This window comes from Oncorhynchus nerka, linkage group LG7 (genome assembly GCF_034236695.1).
Source record: "Oncorhynchus nerka isolate Pitt River linkage group LG7, Oner_Uvic_2.0, whole genome shotgun sequence".
Taxonomy (NCBI): Eukaryota; Metazoa; Chordata; class Actinopteri; order Salmoniformes; family Salmonidae; genus Oncorhynchus; species Oncorhynchus nerka.
The window spans coordinates 55,951,732-55,975,125 of record NC_088402.1 but is presented as its reverse complement, the minus strand read 5'-3'; the positions used below and the strand labels follow the sequence as shown (position 1 = coordinate 55,975,125).

The 23,394-nt window shown below is 41.0% G+C and overlaps 1 protein-coding gene and 1 long non-coding RNA gene across 3 annotated transcripts; one reads left to right on the top strand and one right to left on the bottom strand.

Annotated features, from left to right (window-relative positions):
- The first annotated feature begins 494 nt into the window (after positions 1-494).
- Positions 495-22,982, top strand: rnf207b (ring finger protein 207b). Of its 2 annotated transcripts, none has more exons than XM_065020648.1 (18): positions 495-783; positions 1,096-1,286; positions 5,614-5,746; positions 16,602-16,746; positions 16,923-17,004; positions 17,094-17,169; positions 17,347-17,472; positions 17,868-17,914; positions 18,809-18,881; positions 19,023-19,091; positions 19,230-19,298; positions 19,646-19,770; positions 20,025-20,202; positions 20,404-20,589; positions 20,838-20,889; positions 20,979-21,096; positions 21,279-21,394; positions 21,549-21,636. In XM_065020648.1, exons 2-17 carry the CDS (start codon positions 1,096-1,098, stop codon positions 21,388-21,390), a joined length of 1,782 nt encoding a protein of 593 aa, XP_064876720.1. In that variant the 5' UTR covers positions 495-783; the 3' UTR covers positions 21,391-21,394; positions 21,549-21,636. The 2 variants fall into 2 exon arrangements, with proteins under 2 accessions (XP_064876720.1, XP_029520017.2); XM_029664157.2 differs by having other exon boundaries at positions 569-783; positions 21,279-21,386; positions 21,549-22,982.
- On the bottom strand, positions 7,800-16,605 carry LOC135572529 (uncharacterized). Its single transcript, XR_010464371.1, has 2 exons — positions 16,542-16,605; positions 7,800-8,223 (listed from the first exon to the last, which is right to left on the bottom strand). It is a non-coding gene; the product is annotated as an uncharacterized LOC135572529 (long non-coding RNA).
- Positions 22,983-23,394: the final 412 nt, after the last annotated feature.

Here is a 23,394-nt window from a genome sequence, read left to right as displayed (position 1 = left end):
GCCAAAACTATAGTTTGTTAACAAGAAATGTGTGGAGTGGTTGAAAAACGAGTTAATGACTCCAACCTGTCACGGCTGTTGAAAGATGAGGACCAAGTTGCGCGTACATTTTCTCTTTTATTTGACATGACGCCAACAAAACAAACCGTGAAGCTTCAGGCTATGTGCCATCAAACAAAGTTAACTTCCCACAAACACAGGTGGGGGAAAAAGGGTACCTAAGTATGGTTCCCAATCAGACAACGATAGTCAGCTGTCCCTGATTGAGAACCATACCCGGTCAAAACATAGCAATAGAAAATCATAGAAACACAAAACATAGAATGCCCACCCCAACTCAAGCCCTGACCAAACCAAAATAGAGACATAAAAAGGATCTCTAAGGTCAGGGCGTGACACAACCTAAGTGTATGTAAACTTCCGACTTCAACTGTATGCTATTTCCAAAACTAATATTCATTGCTCAATTGTCCCCTTTATTGTTCCATTCTGAATTAGCAACCAATGCATGACGTTTGACAGGAGTCATTGGAGGCTGCAGTGGGGGAAATAGAGGGATTAGAGAGAGTAATGTATTTTGGTCACCTGTTGACAGATGAGTGGTGTCTGGTTACTCTGTTGTCATCCAGTACTGCCGTGCTATGATCACACCTCCTCCTATACCCACTGAGTACCCTGTCTTGACGTCAGGGCCGGCACTGCATCCCCTCCACACACACTCAAAGACCCTCCACATATCTGTCATTCCTGCTTGGGACAGCAGCTAAGGCAGCAAGCAATAAGGTAATGGTTCAGCTTTACTTCCATATTCTTATATTATTAAGTATCTGCTGCTTGGCTCATTCATTAAGTATATGCTTAAAAGGAATGTACTTTAATGTACTGCCATGGAGTTGAAGGTTGGGAGTACTGATTGAATTTTGACTTCCCTGGAATACTTTCAATTATATGATGTGTTTGTAACAGTATATCACAGTTGATACATCATGGAATGATTAGGGTGTCTGTTGAAACGTGCATTTTCACTAATTCGCTCAAATGTCACTAACATAGATCAGCATCACTCTGATGGGCTTTCCTGTGTTGTTTTTACAGATGTCTGGAGGAATCTTCTGCCCTTTGGAGAACCTATATGACCCAGACAGTGCCAACTGCCACCCCTTGGTATGCCACTTGTGCCATGAGCAGTACGAACACCCCTGTCTACTGGATTGTTACCACACATTTTGCGCCAGTTGTCTGCGTGGCAGGGCAGTGGAAGGCAGACTCTCCTGCCCCCTCTGTGGGTAAGTAAGAATGGGCATTCCATTGATTTACTGGATGGCATAAATCATGAAAAACAGTACCAGTCAAAAGTTTGGACAAACCTACTCATTCAAGGGTTTTTCTTTATTTTTTATATTTTCAATATTGTAGAATAATAGTGAAGACATCAACACAATAAAATAACACATATGGAATCATGTAGTAACCAAAAAGTGTAGATTTTAGATTCTTCAAAGTAGCCACCCTTTGCCTTGATGACACCCTAGGCATTTTCTCAACCAGCTTCAACTGGAATGCTTTTCCAACAGTATTGAAGGAGTTTCCACAAATGCTGAGCACTTGTTGGCTGCTTTTCCTTCACTCTGCGGTCTAACTCATCCCAAACCATCTCAATTGGGTTGAGGTCAGGTGATTGTGGAGGCCAGGTCATCTGATGCAGCACTCCATCACTCTCCTTCTTGGTCAAATAGCCCTTACACAGCCCGGAGGTGTGTTGGGTCATTGTCCTGTTGAAAAACAAATGATAGTCCCACTAAGCCAAACCAGATGTGATGGCGTATCGCTGCAGAGTACTGTGGTAGCCAGGCTGGTTAAGTGTGCCTTGAATACTAAATAAATCACTGACAGTATCACCAGCAAAGCACCCCCACACAATCACTCCTCCTCCTCCATGCTTCACAGTGGAAACCACACATGGGGAGATCATCTGTTCACCTACTCTGTGACTCACAAAGACACGGCGGTATCGCGCTTTAGGGAAGACCCGGATGCAGTGTCAAAATAACAAAAGTTTATTACTAGAGCAGGGGCAGGCAAAACGACAGGTCAAGGGCAGGTCAGTAATCCAGATCAGAGTCAAAGGGACAGAACGGCAGGCAGTCTCAGGGTCAGGGCAGGCAGACGTCAATAATCCAGGGCGGAGTGACAAGGTACAGAACGGCAGGCAGGCTCAGGGTTAGGGCAGGCAGAATGGTCAAAACTGGGAAAAATTTGAAAACATTTTGGAACTATAGAACAAATTTGGAACTATAGAAAAAGACAGGAGCAAGGGGGAAATCGCTGGTAGGCTTTAAAATTAACTGGCAACAGACAGAGAACACAGGTATAAATACACTGGGGATAATGGGGAAGATGGTCGACACCTGGAGCGGGGTGGAGACAAGCACAAAGACAGGTGAAACAGATCAGTGTGTGACAGGCGGTTGGAACCAAAATAAAAAAATTGGCTCATCAGACCGTGCTTGATGGTTTTTGCGACTGCACTTGAAGAAACCTTCAAAGTTCTTGATATTTTCTGGATTGACTGACCTTCATGTCTTAAAGTATTGATGGACTGTCGTTTCTCTTTGCTTATTTGAGCTGTTCTTGACATAATATGGACTTGGTATTTTACCAAATAGGGCTATCTTCTAGATACCACCCCTACTTTGTCACAACACAACTGATTGGCTCAAACGCATTAAGACTGAATAAAATTCCACAAAATAACTTTTAACAAGGCACACCTGTTAATTGAAATGCATTCCAGGTGACTTCCTCATGAAGCTGGTTGAGCGAATGCCAAGCGCGTGCAAAGCCGTCATCAAGGCGAAGGGTGGCTACTTCGAAGAATCTCAAATATAAAATATATATTTTTGGTTACTACATTATTCCATGTGTTATTTCATAGTTTTGATGTCTTTACTATTATTCTACAATGTAGAAAATAGTAAAAAATAAAGAAAAACCCTTGAATGAGTACGTGTGTCCAGACTAGGTATTTGAAGTTCTTATGGAACAAATTAGCTTTGATTTATCATATCAATGACCAACTCAGTGGCTTTGTGGTTAACGTTTAAGCCCTAAGATTGGAAAGTTGGGGGTTTGTTCCACAGTCGAGTCATACCAAGGACTGTCCCAATGGGACCTGATGCCTCAATGCCTGTCACTCAGCATTAAGGAGATGGATTAGGGGTAAGGCCCTGGAACAGACTAGCATCCAGGGCATGTACATGTACAATGGCTTGTGAAAGTATTCACCCCCTTGGCATTTTTCCTATTTTATTGCCTTTACAACCTGGAATTAATATGGATTTTTGGGGGGTTTGTATCATTTGATTTACACAACATGCCTACCACTTTGAAGATGCAAAATATTTTTTCTTGTGAAACAAACAAAAACTAAGACAAAAAAAATGAAAACTAGAGAGTGTGTAACTATTCACCCCCCCAAAGTTAATACTTTGTAGAGCCATCTTTTGCATCACTTACAGCTGCAAGTCTCTTGGGATATGTCTCTATAAGCTTGGCACATCTAGCCACTGGAATGTTTGCCCATTCTTCAAGGCAAAACTTCTCCAGCCCCTTCAGGTTGGATGGGTTCCACTGGTGTACAGCAATCTTTAAGTCATACCACAGATTCTCAGGTCTGGGCTTTGACTAGGCCGTTCCAAGACATTTACATTTTTCTCCTTAAACCACTCGAGTGTTGCTTTAGCAGTATGCTTAGGGTCATTGTCCTGCTGGAAGGTGAACCCCTGTCCAAGTCTCAAATCTCTGGAAGACAAACAGGTTTCCCTCAATAATTTCCCTGTCCCTGCCGATGAAAAACATCCCCACAGCATAATGATGCCACCATCATGCTTCCCTGTGGGGATGGTGTTCTCGGGGAGATGAGAGGTGTTGGGTTTGCACCGGACATAGCATTTTCCTTGATGGCTAAAAAGCTCAATTTTAGACTCATCTGACCAGAGTACCTTCTTCCATATGTTTGGGGAGTCTCCCACATGCCTTTTGGCGAGCACCAAATGTGTTTGCTTATTTTTTTCTTTAAGAAATGGCTTTTTTCTGGCCACTCTTCCGTAAAGCCCAGCTCTGTGGAGTGTACGGCTTAAAGTGGTCCTATGGACAGATACTCCAATCTCCACTGTGGAGCTTTGCAGCTCCTTCAAGGTTATCTTTGGTCTCTTTGTTGCCTCTCTGATTAATGCCCTCCCTGCCTGGTCCGTGAGTTTTGGTGGGCGGCCCTCTCTTGGCAGGTTTGTTGTGGTGCCATATTCATTCCATTTTTTAATAATGAATTAATGATGCTCTGTGGGATGTTCAAAGTTTCAGATATTTTTTTTAATAACCCAACCCTGATCTGTACTCCTGAATACTTCTGCAAGGCACTGTACGGTAGTTTAAGCTGCCTCATGCTACAGAAACAGGAGATAGGCTCGTGCCCCTATGGGCAGTTCTGGCTCGGACAAGGCAAACTTGTTCTAGGCTTACTTTATCATATCAATAGTTTTTGTAGTGAAATGTCCCATGGACTCTTCAACTCCATTTTCTACATCATGCCTGTTGTCATTGGAAGGGCTGAAGTATTTATCATTGATGCGTGTACACTAAAAGATACCTAGAACAACATAGCCTCTCCAGTTAGTAGTGCCAGGATGAAAGTCTTACGGGATTATATGGGGGAAATAGACAGCTGCAGTGTAAATCCTGCCTTTGTTTCATCCTGCCTGGCATTGAGAACAGCTTGGTCCTAGATAGCTGGCAACTCTCAGTAAGAAGATAAAGAGAATTTGGACACCTTGACATTTGAATGATTGATCCCTCTGGGCTCAGATTACGTTAATTGCTGTGCCCTCCAGGACTGTATTATGTAACAGTGTTGTCATTATGCAGTACTGTGGATATGGATATGGTAATGTAAGTACAAACTAGTTTAGATGAGATTGTGGTGGTATTTCCAGGACGCCTATGAGTTTATTTTTGCCTGAGTCACATGAAGCTCAACTAGTACATGCTCTGTAATAAAGGATACATTCTTTGCTTTCTATGACAGCCTGTAGATTTGAGATTAAGTATTCATTGGAGGTCTTCTTATGTAAGGGTGAGAGGCTACAATGGACCATACTAAGTGTAGGACATGCCTAGTCAATAATCTAGCCCCCTTTAAACAAAGGAAATTTGCTTTAAGCAAACTGTTTGTTTGTGACATTCATTAAATGAATGACATGGGAAATCACACTGTTATAAAGCAATAGTGTAGTTGTTGCTATTCTTGTCATTGACATTACCTTGTGTAATCAGAATTCAGAGCGATGCTATTTGCGGCTGTGTTGCCGTGAAGACTAGGTGAATACTTGGTAATGGGAGAGGCAATAGCCTACATGAGGACAATAGTTCAACAGCTGTAGCATAAGATATCCAACCCACACAGAACAAAGGGTAAAACTGCAAAACACAATCACTTTGAAATATATTAGTTTGTTTCCATTTACTTTTCAGGGATCTCTTCACTTTAAGATTGTTAGTAGCTAAATGTGTTGGATCCTATTTGTAAATTTTATGTAACCACTCTTGGTTTTGGTGCAGACAACAGTCCATTGTCAAAGGCCTAAGTGCCTTACCCCAGGAGGACCGCCTGCTCAAATTCCTGGTGGATAACTCTACTGACTGTGAGGAGACTGTTCAGTGTTCCAACTGTGATCTGGAGTGCAAGAAGCAGGTATTAAGATTTTATTAACTGAATGATTTATTTGAACCTTAGCCATATATGCAAAAATTCTCCTAACAAACACAGGTTTGGATGATCCCATAATTGGCGTATATATATTACTCTTACAGAATTTCCATGTGGGCGAGGATATTGGAAATGTAATCAAAGCCTACTGGATGATAACTTGTTTTTAACTAGGACAGACAAATTTATAACATACTTTTTCCTGACATAACATAGGTACAGCAGATCCCCTTATTGTATGGGACACTTTTAAATGTGCCTTTAGAGGCCATGCAATTCAGTACTCATCTATAAAATAAAAGCAATTTAGGTCAAAAGAGACCATATTAATAACAAAGGAAATTGAAAGAGTACGAGTACAGTTAGATAGCAATAAAAACTGCACCATAGAGGCACAGAATAAGTTAGAGGAAAAACAAAAAGAAATGGAGGAACTTATTCAAAAGAAAGATCCAGTGTATATGGGGAAAAATGCACCAAATTCTTTTTCAATCTTCAACATGGAAATACTACCCCAAAAAATGTATTGAAACTGGTTACTAATGATGGAGTCACGCATGATTCACCGAAGAATATTTTGAAAGAGGAAGTAAAGTACTTTAATAATATTCCTCCATCTCCACTAACCAAAGCTAATTGTATGGATTTTTTTCCTATTAATAATGTAGAATTAACATCTGTACAGAAGGACTCATGTGAAGGCCAAATTACAGAGGAGGAACTTCTTGATGCAATTAAAGCCTTTCAATCCAGGAAACTCTAGGACTGGATGGCATACCAGAGGAAGTATAACACACTTTTAAAAATATATTCAGAGGAGCATTATTAGCATGTTTTAACCACTCCTATATAAACGGTAGATTAACGGACACGCAACAAGAAGGTCTGATTTCATTAATACTGAAACAGGATCCAAGTGGTATATATATAGATCCAGTCCATTTAAAAAATTGGAGGCCTCTTACACTTCAGTGTTGTGATAAAAAAAATCCTAGCAAAATGCTTGGCGCATAGAGTTAAAAAGGTGTTGTCAGATATTATTCATCCTAATCATGGATGATACATTGGAGATAATATAAGACAAGTACTGGAAATAATAGTATACTATGAAATATTCGGGAAACCAAGCCTGGTTTTCATAGCTGATTTTGAAAAGTCTTTTGATAAAGTATGACTGGACTTTATATATAAATGCCTGGAATATTTAATTTTGGAGAATCTCTTATAAAATGGGATAAAGTTATGTATAGTAACCCTAGGTGTAAAATAGTAAATAATGGCTACATCTCAGAAAGTTTTAAACTGTCAAGAGGAGTAAAACAAGGTTATCCACTATCGGCATATCAATTTATTATTGACATCGAAATGTTAGCTGTTAAAATGAGATCCAACAATTATATTAAGGGATTAGAAATCCGTGGCTTAAAAACAAAGGTGTCATTGTACGCTGATGATTCATGTTTTCTTTTAAAACCACAATTAGAACCCCTCCACAGCCTCATAGAGGGTCTAGATACTTTTTCTAAACTCTCTGGTTTAAAACCAAATGATGATAAGTGTACTATATTATGTATTGGGTCTTTTGCCTTAACGTGTAGTTTACCAATAAAATGGTCTGACAGGGATGTGGACATACTCGAGATACATATCCCGAAAGAAAGAAATGATCTCTCTCCAATACATTTTAATAGAAAGTTAGCAAAAATAGATAAGATCTTGCTACCATGGTCTATTTGTGCAAAAATCACCCTAATTAACTCTTTAGTCATATCACTGTTTACCTATTTGCTTATGGTTTTTGCCTACACCTAGTGACCTGCTTTTTAAATTATATGAACAAAAAATATTCCATTTGACTTGGAATGGCAAGCCATACAAAATTAAAAGGGCCTATTTATATAAAGAATATGATTTTGGAGGGCAGAAATGATTAAATATTAAAGCATTAAACCTCTCACTAAAGGCATCAGTCATAGGAAAGATATACTTAAATCTTAAATGGTTCTCTCGTAAATTAGTAAGAATGTCTCACCCCATGTTCAAGAATGGCCTTTTTCCCTTTATTCAAATCAAATCAAATCAAATTTATTTATATAGCCCTTCGTACATCAGCTGATATCTCAAAGTGCTGTACAGAAACCCAGCCTAAAACCCCAAACAGCAAACAATGCAGGTGTAAAAGCACGGTGGCTAGGAAAAACTCCCTAGAAAGGCCAAAACCTAGGAAGAAACCTAGAGAGGAACCAGGCTATGTGGGGTGGCCAGTCCTCTTCTGGCTGTGCCGGGTAGAGATTATAACAGAACATGACCAAGATGTTCAAATGTTCATAAATGACCAGCATGGTCGAATAATAATAAGGCAGAACAGTTGAAACTGGAGCAGCAGCACAGTCAGGTGGACTGGGGACAGCAATGAGTCATCATGTCAGGTAGTCCTGGGGCACGGTCCTAGGGCTCAGGTCCTCCGAGAGAGAGAAAGAAAGAGAGAATTAGAGAGAGCATATGTGGGGTGGCCAGTCCTCTTCTGGCTGTGCCGGGTGGAGATTATAACAGAACGTGGCCAAGATGTTCAAATGTTCATAAATGACCAGCATGGTAAGGCAGAACAGTTGAAACTAGAGCAGCAGCATGGCCAAGTGGACCTTTATTCAGATTACAAATGCTCACTTTCGGTTATTTGAAAACTAAATAATCTCCAAAATATTGTTATTTTTTAAACAAGCCTTAGAAAGTTGGTTGCAATTTCAGTTTAATCGACCTGAAAAGACAGAACAAATAATACAACAAATATTGTGGTTAAACTCAAATACACAAAAAAAAATTGTAGGTATAATCTTTGTAAATTAGATCATAAATAGGACTAGTGGAGTTATGTCACACATGCAGCTAACACATACATATGGAAATGTCTGCTCTACCCAAAATTACAACCAACTAATTGCAGCATTACCACAAAAATGGAAGAGGCAAGTAGAAGGGGGAAAAAGTAAATACATATCAATTTAATTTAAGGACCAAAAAATTGACAACTCTGCCATATAAGTTGCAAAATAGTTGGGAAGACATTTTTGATGTACCGATTCCATGGCACATTGACACGCAAAACATGAATTGACACGCAAAACGACGCCAGATTCAAAACTTAGAATTTTTCAATTTAAGTTATTTTATACAAAATTCTTGCAACCAATTGAATGTTTTATATTTATGGGAGATACAATCTTCCCAGCTCTGCAGATTTTGCTGTGACGAGGCAGAGTCATTAGATCATTTATTTTGGTACTGTCCATATGTACCTTGTATTTCGTCACAGGTCAAGGAATGGCTGAAGAATTGCAACATTTACCCAGAACTAACACTGCAGACAGCAATACTGGGTGATTTGAAAAGTCATAGTCAATCGATCAATAATATAATCATTATTTTTGCTAAAATGTTATCATTATTTTACAATCTGTAGAAGCTATGAGAATAGAAAGGTTCAGTAGTTTTATGAAGCATCACAGCACAGTTGAAAATATATGGCAAATAGAAATTCTAAATGGATGGGGTTAAGAGATAGATTGGAGGGGTTGAATGGAGCTAAAGGGTGGGACTAATAACAACAAGATAACCAATTTAAAACATACGGGGTCTGTAAAATGTATATAGGTTCAGAAATTTTGTGAAATACCACAGTTACAAATAGAAATCAAACTGGATCGACATCAGAAATAGAGGAAGGCCAGGACTAAAAACAAACAAAATATAACTATTGTAAAATAGATTGTGTCTGTAAAATGTGTATAGTATGTATAAACTGAATGTAGTGTTATTGTTTATTAGTTTACTCCAATTGGGGGAGGGGTGGTAGGGTTTGAAGAGAATAATAAAGATATATTCTAAAAAAAAGTGTGTATGTGTGTATATATGTATGTGTATATGTAATATACAGTGGGGCAAAAAAGTATTTAGTCAGCCACCAATTGTGCAAGTTCTCCCACTTAAAAAGATGAGAGAGGCCTGTAATTCTCATCATAGGTACACTTCAACTATGACAGATAAAATGAGAAAAAAAATCCAGAAAATCACATTGTAGGATTTTTTAATGAATTTATTTGCAAATTATGGTGGAAAATAAGTATTTGGTCAATAACAAAAGTTTATGTCAATACTTTGTTATATACCCTTTGTTGGCAATGACAGAGGTCAAACGTTTTCTGTCAGTCTTCACAAGGTTTTCACACACTGTTGCTGGTATTTTGTCCCATTCCTCCATGCAGATCTCCTCTAGAGCAGTGATGTTTTGGGGCTGTTGCTGGGCAACACGGACTTTCAACTCCCTCCAAAGATTTTCTATGGGGTTAAGATCTGGAGACTGGCTAGGCCACTCCAGGACCTTGAAATGCTTCTTACGAAGCCACTCCTTCGTTGCCCGGGCAGTGTGTTTGGGATCATTGTCATGCTGAAAGACCCAGCCACGTTTCATCTTCAATGCCCTTGCTGATGGTAGGCTTTGTTACTTTGGTCCCAGCTCTCTGCGGCAGGGTAGCCTAGTGGTTAGAGCGTTGGACTAGTAGTTGGACTAGTAACCGAAAGGTTGCAAGTTCAAATCCCCGAGCTGACAAGGTACAAATCTGTCGTTCTGCCCCTGAACAGGCAGTTAACCCACTGTTCCTAGGCCGTCATTGAAAATAATAATTTGTTTTTAACTGACTTGCCTAGTAAAATAAAGGTAATATATTCACTAGCTCCCCCTGTGTGGTTCTGGGATTTTTGCTCACAGTTCTTGTGATCATTTTGACCCCACGGGGTGAGATCTTGCGTGGAGCCCCAGATCGAGGGAGATTATCAGTGGTCTTGTATGTCTTCCATTTCCTAATAATTGCTCCCACAGTTGATTTCTTCAAACCAAGCTGCTTACCTATTGCAGATTCAGTCTTCCCAGCCTGGTGCAGGTCTACAATTTTGTTTCTGGTGTCCTTTGACAGCTCTTTGGTCTTGGCCATAGTGGAGTTTGGAGTGTGACTGTTTGAGGTTGTGGTCTTTTATACTGATAACAAGGTCATACAGGTGCCATTAATACAGGTAACGAATGGAGGACAGAGGATCCTCTTAAAGAAGAAGTTGCGGGGGGGACAAAATGGCGCCGTAGAGAGAACACGGTGTTTCAGCGAGCTCTCGTGGCATTCGTAAATTTATATTCTTACATTAATCTCCTAGCTTGAAAAAGTGGTAGAATTGGCTAAATAAGTTACCATATAATGAGTCTTGACGACTATTTCGCAAAAATCTCCGACAACATGCCCAATAGAACTACTAAGAAGTCGACCAAAACCACCACCCCTGTGGATGTGCATGAGGAGCTAGCTAACGTTAGCGAAACTAACACCATTGCGGATCCAGGCACAATGGACCTGATGATTCAAAAGATGACTGATAACATTACTAAAGTGATTGATGCTAAGATAAGAATGGTCTTGGAAGCAATAGCAGGCCATTCATCTGAAATACAGAGGGTTGTGAAACGTGTTGTTGAGGCGGAAGGAAGAATTGCTGCAGTGGAAACTTCAACTACATCTATGGACGCTAAGATAAAAGCACTTGAGAAACAGGTGCGCGAAATGGCGGAGCACATTGACGACTTGGATAATCGAGGACGCAGATGCAATATTCGTGTTGTGGGACTCCCGGAAAATTCTGAAGGGACACGTTCAGTAAAATTCTTTGAGGAATGGATCCCTGGTTACCTACAAATGGACACTAAGGCTGGTCGTGTGAAGCTGGATAGAGCAGATCGCTCTCAAGCACCGATACCCGGTCCCAATCAGCGCCCACAGCCGGTGGTTATAAAGCTCCACAACTTCACCGACAAGCAGCGCGTCATGGATGCGGCTAGAAACATCGGCTCTGATGGTAGTCAACATAAAGGTCCAAAGGTCTCATTCTTCAATGATTATTCCACAGCGGTTGTACGAAGACGCAAAGCGTTTGATGAGGCGAAGACTCGACTCAGGAGAATGAAGATGGACTACGCACTGTTGTACCCGGCCACATTGAAGATTATGGTCAACGGATCACCTAAAAAGCTCTACACACCTGAAGAGGCTGCTGCGTTTATTGACTCTCTCGGGTAAATAACTTTAAGCTGCACCTCCACAGCATTGAATAACTTTGTTTATTTTTGGTTGAATCTGATCATGAAACAGTGGTGTGAGTCCTCACGTACTCCGGCTCAGTAATATTCGTATCTTTTATTATTTTTCTTGCTAAAGTAATAGCCCCTATAGCTCAGGCTGAGATATGTGTGAATCCATATTGGTACCCAGGCTTGGTTTTAGGTGGAAGAGCCTCAATCTTCTTCTATTGATTTTCTTTTCCATACATATAAAGCAGGGGTGTCAAACTCAAATACCCAGTGGGCCAAAATGTAAAACCTGAACAAAGTCACGGGCCAACATTGAACAAATTAACCTTTTAATATGGACCCAAACAAGTTTTGCTTTAACATTGAATATGGAACAAGCATCACTTATTACCATACAATATATCATTTAATAGTGGAGACATGCAAAATCGAATTTCAAATGAAAAAACACATCAATGGCATTCATTTATTAAATAAATAAAATTTAAATAAAAATTGTATGCCTCTTTTCTATTTGCAGCCTTCTGATTTAAATACCAAAATAAACTTTTTCCACTGGCTAATAATTTTACAAATAAAATGATAATAAATAAATCAACCATTCAAGCCCATGCCTTGTAGCAAGATAAAGTGCATAAAGAAAACGTTAATTATTGCACACTGGTCTAATCTGATGTGCCCAAGCCAGATACCTGGCATCTCTTCTTGGATGCTAGTTCATCAATGTCTGGGCTCAAGCTCTGAGCTGAAGAAATCCTCAGTATCGAGCGAAGATGTTCATCAGTCAGACGTCTCCTGTGAGTTGTTTTGGTCATCTTCATCGAGGAGAAAAGTTGCTCGCATAGATAAGTGCTGCCGAACATGGAGAGCATCTGAGCAGCTTGGATGCGGAGCTGAGGCATTGTGTCAGGGATGAACCGTGGAAACTGTGTGGCGCCCACAGCATCATACTTTGACTTCAGCGTGTCGTTGCACTGGAGTTCAATCAGCTCCATTTGGATGTTGGTTGGTGCATTTTCCACATCAACTGCGAAGGGATTACTAAGCAGTTCAAACTTGCATTTCTGGGCATCGAAGTCGGCAAATCGCCGGCTAAACTCAGCGGCGAGAACACTGAGTTTTTCAGCAAACTGTGCGCATGGGAACACGGCGGTAGAGATCTGCGCTTTTATGGATTGGCAGCAGGGAAAATGGCAAGGGTTTCCTTGCAGCATCTGATTCTCCCACAGGCACAGTTTAGTTTTGAAGGCCCTCACTGCAGCGTACATGTCTGTGATGATGCGCCCCCGCCCCTGCAGCTGCAGGTTCAGCACATCGAGATGGCTCGAGATGTCACAGAGAAAGGCCAGCTCACACAGGAACTTTTGCTCCCGGAGCTCTGCTGTATCCTTCCCTTTGGTTTCCAGGAATTGACATATTTCCTCACGCAGCTCGAAACATCTGTTCAGTACTTTTCCTCTGCTTAGCCATCTCACCTCTGTGTGATACGGCACGTCTGCGTATTCTGAACCACACTCCTCCAGAAAAGATTTAAACTGGCGGTGATTTAGACCTTTGGCTCTTATAAAGTTAACTACCTGTGTTACTGTGGTCATAACATGTTCCATCTTTAGGGCTTTGGCACACAGTGCTTCCTGATGTATGATGCAGTGGTAAACAGTTAGCTCACCTGCACAGTTCTCTTCCCGCATCTTCTCCCGAACCATGCCCACCAGTCCACTCTTTTTACCGCACATCGCTGGCGCACCACCTGTCGTTAATCCAACGAGTTTATCCCACGGCAGCTTTATTTCAGTTACACATTTGGAAACCTCCTCAAAGATTTCCTTTCCTGTGGTTGTGCCATGCATTGATTTGAATCCTAATAGCTCCTCCGTAACACACAGATTTGAGTCCACTCCATGGATGAAGACTGACAGCTGAGCAGTATCAGATGCGTCGCAGCTCTCATCCACAGCGAGGGAGAACGCAACAAAATCTTTTCCCTTTTCCATCAGCTGGTCATACAGATTGGTGGCAAGATCACATGTGCGATCAGCTACTGTGTTCCTGCTCAGGCTCACGTTTGAAAATGCTTGTTTTTTCTCTGGGCATACGAGGTCACAAACCTTCATCATGCACTTTTTCATGAACTCTCCCTCATTAAAGGGCCGGGCTGATTTTGCGATCTCTGCTGCCACTATATAACTAGCCTTTACAGCAGCCTCGCTTTGTGATGTGGCTTTTTTAAACATATTCTGTTGTGAAACCAAACTTCTTTTCATCTCCTCTACTTTCTGGCTCCTTTGAGTCATGTCCAGGTCCTTGTATTTGTCATGGTGTTTCGTTTCATAGTGTCGTATAATGTTGTACTCCTTACTTACAGCCACGTTGACTCCACAAACAAGACAAACAGGTTTGTCTTTTACATATGTAAACAGATATTCTGCCTCCCACTTGTCCAGACTACTTTACCCATTTACCCAATCCAAATGATCCCAGTATTACTCTCCAATAAGGTAATAAAGGATGTAAATGGATGGCTAAGTTCCTTTATATGGAGTAAACGCAAGCCAAGACTTAAGATGGCAATACTGCAGCTGCCAAGTTCTATGGGCGGCTTGGACCTGCCCAATATCAGGTTCTATCAATGGTGTGCCCACCTTTGTTATATTTCTGACTGGATCACAAATGATGACTCCTCTATTTGGTTAGACATTGAGACTTCTCTTTCAAAATACCCCTTACAGGATCTTTTATTTTTCAGAAGTTTCAAGTCTGTAGAAGATCACTGCAATAATCCCGTTACACTTAACACACTCAAAGTATGGAGGTCAGTTCAACGCTTCCTGGGAAGGTCCAAACTAACCTCTGCTCTTACCCCAATTCTTAACAACCCAGATTTCAGTCCAGGATTACTGGATGCTGGCTTTAATTTATGGCTTAATAAGGGCATACGCAGGCTAAATGACTTATTTGCTGATAAGATTTTGTTGTCATTTGAGCAGATGGTCGAGAAATATCGACTCCCAAAGCAGGACGTTTTCCGCTTCCTACAAGTAAGACATTATATTCTGAAGAGCACCACCTTAATTGGTAACCCTGATGTGTCTGTCATTGAAAGAATGCTTTTTTTCCCACAAAGGAAAATGTCTGTAAGTCTGTTTTATGATACTTTAAGGTCCCTTTCTGCTATCAACATACAGAGGGTGAAACAAGTGTGGGAGAAAGAATTGTCTGTTACTATTGACGAAGAGATGTGGGAGGACATTTGGAGATATGCAAAAACAATATCTATATGTAATCGTACTAGAGCAATCCAATTAAGAATAATACACAGATTGCATATATCCCCAAATCGCAGACATGGTTTTAGCCCCACTTCCTCTTCCCCTCAGTGTCTTAAATGCAAAACTGATACAGGCACCCTAACACATTGTTTATGGTCATGTACCAAAATACAAAGATACTGGTCTGGTGTTCTGCAAGAAATTGAAAAGATCCTAGGGGTTGATCTAGAATTGGACCCAGTTTCTTTACTGTTAGGTCTCCCTAGTAGGCATGTTACTTCTGTGGGTAAAAGGAGGCTTTACAACATCCTTACCTTCGCAGCGAGGAAAAACATCCTTTTACAGTGGATTAGTGATAAGGTTCCTTCTATTAAAGATTGGCATAAGATACTATGGGTGGGATACTATTGAATGGGTGCCTCTGGAATATCTGACATGTACATTGCATTCTAAAACAGACCAGTTCTACAAAGTATGGGAACCTTATCTAAATTACCTAGAACCTGAGGTATCAGCTATTATGCTGCAAGGATTCTCTTAGAATGGCGGGGATCTATGTATTTCAGATCTACACTGTACGTTCCATGTGTGGAACCTAACCTCTTGGTTTAAACTGAGCTTTCTTGTTTAATTTCTGTTTGTAAGTTTGTTTAAAATGTATGTATTGAGAGACGCAATGATGGTGATGGGGTGAGAGAAGCACCGAGCGGGAAGAGGAAAATGGTGTACGTATGTATGGGTGTGTGTGTGCGTGCGCGTATGTATGCGTATGTGTGTGTATATGCATGGGTATATGTATGTGTGTGTGTGTATGTATGTGTGTGTATGTATGTATGTGTATATATATGCGCGTAGATATGTGAAAGTGGGTGCTGTTTTTCTTGTTTTTGTTCTGTGTGCTTTGTCTCTGTTGTATTTCTTAATATGGGTGAAAATTGTGAAATTCCAATAAAAATACTGTTAAAAAAAAAAGAAGAAGTTACAGGTCTGTGAGAGCCAGAAATCTTGCTTGTTTGTAGGTGACCAAATACTTATTTTCCACCATAATTTGCAAATAAATTCATTAAAAATCCTACAATGTGATTTTCTGGATTTTTCCCCCTCATTTTTTCTGTCATAGTTGAAGTGTACCTATGATGAAAATTACAGCCCTCTCTCATCTTTTTAAGTGGGAGAACTTGCACAATTGGTGGCTGACTAAATACTTTTTTGCCCCACTGTATATATGTACAGTATATGGGTATGTATGTATGTATGCATGTATGTATGTAAAATATGGGAGATTGGAAATGATGCAGACAATTACATTGATGGAAGAAACAATCTCCGCAATATTAAAGCTGATCCACCCCCTGAAGAAGAAAAAAACATTGTTGGTTCATACCTGTAGTTGCTGTCTGCAGTACAAGCTTTTGAATATGTTTGTGGTCTTGTGTGTTGACAGGATGTGGAAGCGATGTACTATTGCAACACTTGTAGCCAGCCGTTGTGTGGAACTTGCAGGGAATCAACCCACAAGGCCAAAATGTTTGCCCGCCATGATATTGTCTCCCTTGCCAAACGCACAAAGGAGGTCCACAAAAAGTGTGGTGTGTTTAAAGTCCAATCTTCTTCAAATACAGCTAGACACCTTTTATGAATAAACTAGCATGTGCACAGAACAGTTTGGTTAAGTTCAATCCAAGGCTCTCCAGCTCATATTCTCTCCTCTGAGATGACATTGTAATGACTGTCTCGCTCTGTTTGTCTGTCTGTCTACCCACAGCCCTCCATGACGAGCTATACATTATGTTCTCCACGGAGAAGAAGTCCATGCTGTGTATCAACTGTTTCAGAGACATGCAAGTGTGAGTTACAGTCAGCTCCTATCCCCAATATTGTATCACTTAAATAATTAAATCAACCATTAAGCAATTGCTTTTTGTGTGTCCTTCAGGGAGAGCAGAGCACACTGCATTGATATTGAGACAGCATATATGCAAGGCTGTGAAAGGCTGGACCAAGCTGTAATAGTGAGTGCATTCTCTTCATTAACTCTGTATTACCTACTTATTCCATATTGCTGTAGAGTATACCAATAGACAATTCATGTGGGGGATCATGGTGAAGTTTAGTTTAGTTTGTTGGGTGGGTGTGTGTGTATGTGGTGGTGTCCAGTGCCCTCTCATGACGTGACCCCTGACCCCTAGGCGGTAAAAGAGCTCCAGACGTCTGCCAGGGAAGCCATCATCATGCTGAAGGCGATGATCAGGGAGGTTCGAGAGAACGTGGATGAGGAGGAGAGCGCTATCAGCACACTGTTCAACAACATGCAGGTGAGCTGGCACAGGCATCGGCCATTTTGAAAACATTCAACTCAACTCAAAGCTGGAAATTTCCCTCCATTCCAATGAGTTTTTTTTCAATCAATCAATGTTCTTTAAAAAATTGTTGAATGTTTTTTTTGTTTTAAGACTGCAGTTTATTCTACCACAAGGTATCACCCTTCGTGTCTTATCTCCTAAAGTAGCTGAAATTTCAATACATTGCACATTTACATCAGAGCAAAATTTGATCAAATTGGAATGCTCAAGTAGTGCTTTTCATTTACAAACTTAACACTGAGAGGAAATGAATGTCATTTTTTATTGTAATAGTTTTAATTCGGCAGTCTAAATCATTTCATTTCATCATTTCATCTTGACACAGATAATATTGTCCTCTTTTGAAGGAAAAACTGGCAGAAAGAAAAAAGATTCTCCTGAAAGCAGCTCAAAGGTGAGAATGAATTTGACTTCAGGCTACCGTCCTTGAAAACAAGTAAAGGTGGGCGCCACAGGAGGTTGGTGGCACCTTAATTGGAGAGAACAGGCTCGTGGTAATGACTGGAGCGGAATCAATGGAATTATATCAAATAGATCAAACACATGGTTTCTATGTGTTTGATGCCATTCCATTTGCGCCGTTCCGACCATTATTATGAGCTGTCCTCCTTCAGCAGCCTCCACTGCTGGGCGCAGAGTCAATAATGTGTATAATGTAATGTATAGCCTGTGCTCAGAGAAACTGTGAAATATTTGGTACTTACCGGTCATTGTTTGAATGGGCCATCCGAGTACAGAACACACAGATTCAGCCTCAATGGTTGCATATAGCCATTAAAAATCACTGTAAACTCAATGAACTCTCAGGGCAGGAAGTCTTTCCACAGACAGACACCACCTGCATCCCAAATGGCACCCTTATCCCTTTATAGTGCACTTCTTTTTACCAGGGTCCATAGAGTAGCGCACTCTACAGGATATTTGGGATGCACCCAGAGATATTGAACAGGCTAATGGCTCATCTAATGCCTGCCTATGTATCCTGTTCCACATTTATAGATCCTGCTGGGAGATTAAGGTATCCATGGCAGCAGACCAATCTAGATAAAAGCCTAATTAATGATAATAATGTGTCAAACTAGCTACATCAGGCTTGCATGGCACCACTTTGAACCCTGTAGCAGAAATGTTTCCCGAAAAGCTTGGCTTATGCTACACAAGCTAAAGAGTAAGGATGATAATCACATGAGATTCTTGCTATTGACACGTGGGTTAAGATCATGTATGTTGTTCCAGTTAGATACGGTAATAGATCCATTTCAAATGGATTCTCTCTTGTTTTTAACAGTCAGCATGAGGAGAAAGAGAGAGCCTTCAAAGAACAGCTGTCTCATCTGGCCGCACTCTTACCCACTCTCCAGGTAATGTCCTGTCTATGGCACGCCTTTCTATCCTGGAGTGGTGACGCTTCTGTTGCATTTGTCATCCAAACGGATGGCCCATCTTGAGCAGGTGTAATATGCTCAACTCAAGCCAATGTTCTCTGCCTTTCCTGTCTCTAGGTTCATCTGGTCACTTGCTCAGCCTTTCTAAGTTCAGCCAACAAGTTTGAGTTTCTTGACATGGGATATGTATGTACAATACAGTATGATAAATAATGCCCAATCTGGTTCCATGAATCCAGAAGAGCACATACCAAAACATGAAATGTAATACTAGCAATTGTGAATACCGTTTTGAAGCAAATGACTTTAATATATGTTATCCAGCAACTGATGGAGAGACTGAAGAAGATTGTCAAACTTCCACACAGACTGAGACCAGCTCAGAGTAGCAAGGTAAGGTAAATAATTAGATGGGTGCTTATATTTGTCCTCCTTCACACATGTATACGTGTGTATTAATATGCATGTGTGAATTGGAAATATCCCAATTCCACCTGAGACACCCTCGGAGAGTGGGGTCACGGCCAGAGTCGGCCATTATCAACGGTGACTCTGGATCAATTAGGGTAAAGTGCCTCGTTCAAAGGCACGTCGGCAGATTTTTCACCTAGTCAGCTCGGGGATTCGAACTAGTGACCTTTCGGTTAATGAAAAGACCCTCTCTTGTCATATGCCTTTTCAACTGATGTTTTGTCATATCACATCCCAAATATACACCCCATTCTATGTTTCTGGTTTAGATCAACACAGAGTATCGGTCCGAGTTTGCTCGTTGCCTTGAGTCTCTGTTACTGCTGGGCCAAAGACGCTCTGTGTCCATTGCTGGGAGTGTGACTGGATTGAGTTTGGGCAATGCCAGCGGACTGTGAGTCATATTTCACTCCTACCATATGGAAATAGTGCAGACCTACACGCTCAAAGGGAACATGTCATCAGCATGTTATTGGTGCTCCCAATGAGTGAAACCTCAAATTTCAAGACAGTATGCTTGTACTTCCCAAGTATGCACTTGTCATGTTCTAAAATATCCAGCGGAAATATGAGGACCCCCTGTGCCTGATGCCCAAACTTATGTAAAGATATCGATTTATTCATTGTTTTGTGTAACTGTCCCCTCAGCCTACAGTCGTCCCTGTCCATGCCCTGCCACTCCCCAGCCATCAGTGACATGTCCCTGGGCTCGTCCGTGGTGCGGAAGCCCACCCCCCACCGCTATTTCAGCACCAAGGTCCTCCTGGCTGAGGGGGGAGAGACCCCCTTCACCGAGCACTGTCGCAACTATGAGACCAGCTACAGGGTGTGAGCTTCTACGACTCTTTTCAGTTACTGTACAGCTCTTACGATATTACTGAGGACTAGCACAGCCAAACGCAATGTTTTGGTGTGTGTATTGGAAATACATTAGAGATGCATAGTCTATTGATTTCAATCAAGGCGCTACCCTGATTACTATACCCTGATGTAGACCATTAAAAACCTTGCCTTCTCCTGACTCCAGACGCTGCAGATGTCCATTCAGCAGCTGAAGGACCAGGTGCAGGAGACCCACAGGGATCTGACCAAGCACCACTCCCTCATCAAGACAGACACCATGGGAGACATCCTGGATACCTCCGTGCAGATGGACAGACAGATCTCCTCTGAGTACTCTGCAGTGGAACTCATGAGGGCCATGTTTGAGGAGGTGGGAATCACTAAAGCGATCGATCAAATTTATAAAGCCCTTTTAACGTCAGCTGATGTCACAAAGTGCTGTACAGAAACCCAGCCCAAAAAACCCCAAACAGGAAGCAATGCAGATGTAGAAGCACGGTGGCTAAGAAAAACTCCCTAGGAATTAGGATTATGAAAAGGTATTCACGCAACATTGTTTATTAATGTAACCCGGTTTACCTATAGAGCTCATTTCCATCTTGTTATCCTTCACCATAGGTCTGGGAGACAACCTTTCAGAGGGTTGCAAATGAACAGGAAATCTATGAAGGTAATGGGGATTTTGTTTTTCTGTTAGCTGTGAGATAGCTATGGTCAAGTTGGTGTTTTATATACTGCATGTGTCCATTCTGGTTTCAGCCCAGCTTCATGATCTGACCCAGCTAAGGCAAGAGAACAGTTATCTGACCACCATCGCCAGGCAAATTGGCCCGTATATCCGATCCATCGCCAAGGTGAAGGAACGCCTTGAACCCAGGTACTGGAGCACAGTCACTGGAACTCAATATCACAAACTACAATGTCTTGACTAACAAGATAGTTTGGCAAATGTACAATTTACTCTGACGAGCGGTCACAGACTGAGATGTTTCTTTCTGTCATGGTGACTGTGCAAGACATGGTTTACCACAAAGTGTTCCCTTTTCAATGTTCCCACAGACTGAAAGAGCCTAAGGAGCTGAAAGACGACCGTACGGAGGCCATGCTGAAGATCTATGAGGACACCACTGCGGCCAAAGATAAACAAACCGTTTCAACAACACTGACGTGAGCAAGTGAGGAGATTACTGAATAACTTGTTGGGAGAATTGATCTGACTGATTTCAATGAAAACCCAATTTGTAAGTCGCTCTGGATAAGAGCGTCTGCTAAATGACTTAAATGTAAATGTTAAATGTAAAACTATACGTCTTTGCTTTACCTCAACAGAAATGACCTGACCTGTCAGCCTACCACAGATGACAACCACACTCTCAGCAACCTCTCTGATGAGGCTGCCCTCAAGAATCATTTCTACTGGCCAGGGAAGCAGAAGACCACAGAGATAGCCATTTGGAAGGAGTTGTCTCCCTAAACAACTGGATAGGGGCATGGGACTTCACCAACAAAGTGCTCCGCTTTGACTTACTGTATGTAAATTATATTGAATATAAAATCCAATATTTCCACATTGTGTGTAACAAGGTGTAATGTATGCTATGGTAACACCATCACTGCGTTCAGGTTGGCTTCTTGTAGTAATTTAAGCATGCATCCATTATCCATATTAGGACTACATTGGCAACAACATGAAAGACAACCTAATGAGGAAGACAATTTTTTTAGGATAAACTTTTGATTTTATTTGACAGGACAATGGTGTTCATTCAATTCAGAATATGTCAGTAAAGTGAAAAAAAGTTATCAACCAAGAGTTAGATAAGTACACCCTCTGCATGATACATTTTTTATTTACCTGTAATAAACTGTAGTATTGTTATACTGTAGTGCAACACAACTGGATTTTTCCACCTTCAGCTCAGCTGTATCATGCTTTGAGCAGCAAACTATCATATGTCTGCAGCCAACTGAATGTGCTCTTATATTTATTAAAACAGAATCTCATCTGTATTCATGTAACACATGATTTTTACAGTGCTCTAGACTGTCCTAATTTCAGAAAAACTCACACACACTCATCTTGCACAACAGTTAAGTGCTTTTGACTGTTCTAATTTCACAAATTCTCTTTCACTCACAGACATACTCCTCTTGCACTCCATACAGTCTGGGCATACAGAGTGGAGGGCTGAGGCGACCTTTCACCTGAGACAAGCTGCGGTAGTTCAGAAGGAAGCCATATTGGGTGTAGCTCTCTGAACCCCTTAGCCATAGGAATGCATCTTTTGGTTGGTTTTAATACACAGTGAGCATGAGGAGACAAGCACACAGAACAAATAAATAGATGGAGTGATGATCAAGTGGGGGTAGAGAGAAACCGTGTGAGAGCAAATGCATTTTAAAGATGACTATTAGTGAGTGCCCCTATTACTAAAAACCCTATGAAGAACACCCCTGATTCATAGTCTATACCCAGGGGACATTTTAAGACTTACAGCAGACTGGAATAGAACAGTGAACGGATTGTCAGTGTTCCTTATGTTTTAAATGACTTACAAAGTAGATGTTTAACTTATTACGCCGAACCGATTGGAGAAATCCGAGAACCAGGCTGCAACTTGCTCAGGTTGTCAAATTAGCAAAAGATTTCTGATTGTACAGCCTTTTGATCCTGAGTGGACATGGAATATGCGAATTTAAAATCAGGGGTTGGAACCAAAGTTTTTTTCTCAACAAAAAAATAAAATAATTTCTTCCATTCCATTCCACATCAGCAAAATACATTTCTGAACCTTTTTTAAACCTGTGAAACTTTTCTTTATTTTTTACATTTAGCTCATTGAAATGACTTCAGCAGGCAAGCTAGTTGTTTACATGCGTGATGGACAGACCAGTGTAGCCTATGGCGCAAGATGCTACTTAAATTTTACGGGTGGGGGAGCGAGAGGGTTGAGCAGGCTTGAAGCGCTGGCCTGCTCAAGACATGCATTATCTGAATTAGGGAACATTTTGTGAACCTAGGAGAGGCTTTGAGCTAGCTAGCTCACAAGCTTGTGTGAAGAGCAGCACCGGAATTAAACACACAGCTTACCTTTTTGTAGTTAACAAATCCAATCTAAAACTCAACTAGGCCTAAAGTATCCTTAACTAGCATTGAAAAAGTTAATCCACTTCT

Coding starts and splice junctions, on each gene's coding strand:
- rnf207b (XM_029664157.2), top strand. CDS start 1,096: ATGTCTGGAGGAATCTTCTGCCCTTTGGAGAACCTATATGACCCAGAC. Junction 1,287..5,613: donor CTCTCCTGCCCCCTCTGTGG/GTAAGTAAGAAT, acceptor GTTTTGGTGCAG/ACAACAGTCCATTGTCAAAG. Junction 20,890..20,978: donor TGAACAGGAAATCTATGAAG/GTAATGGGGATT, acceptor TTCTGGTTTCAG/CCCAGCTTCATGATCTGACC.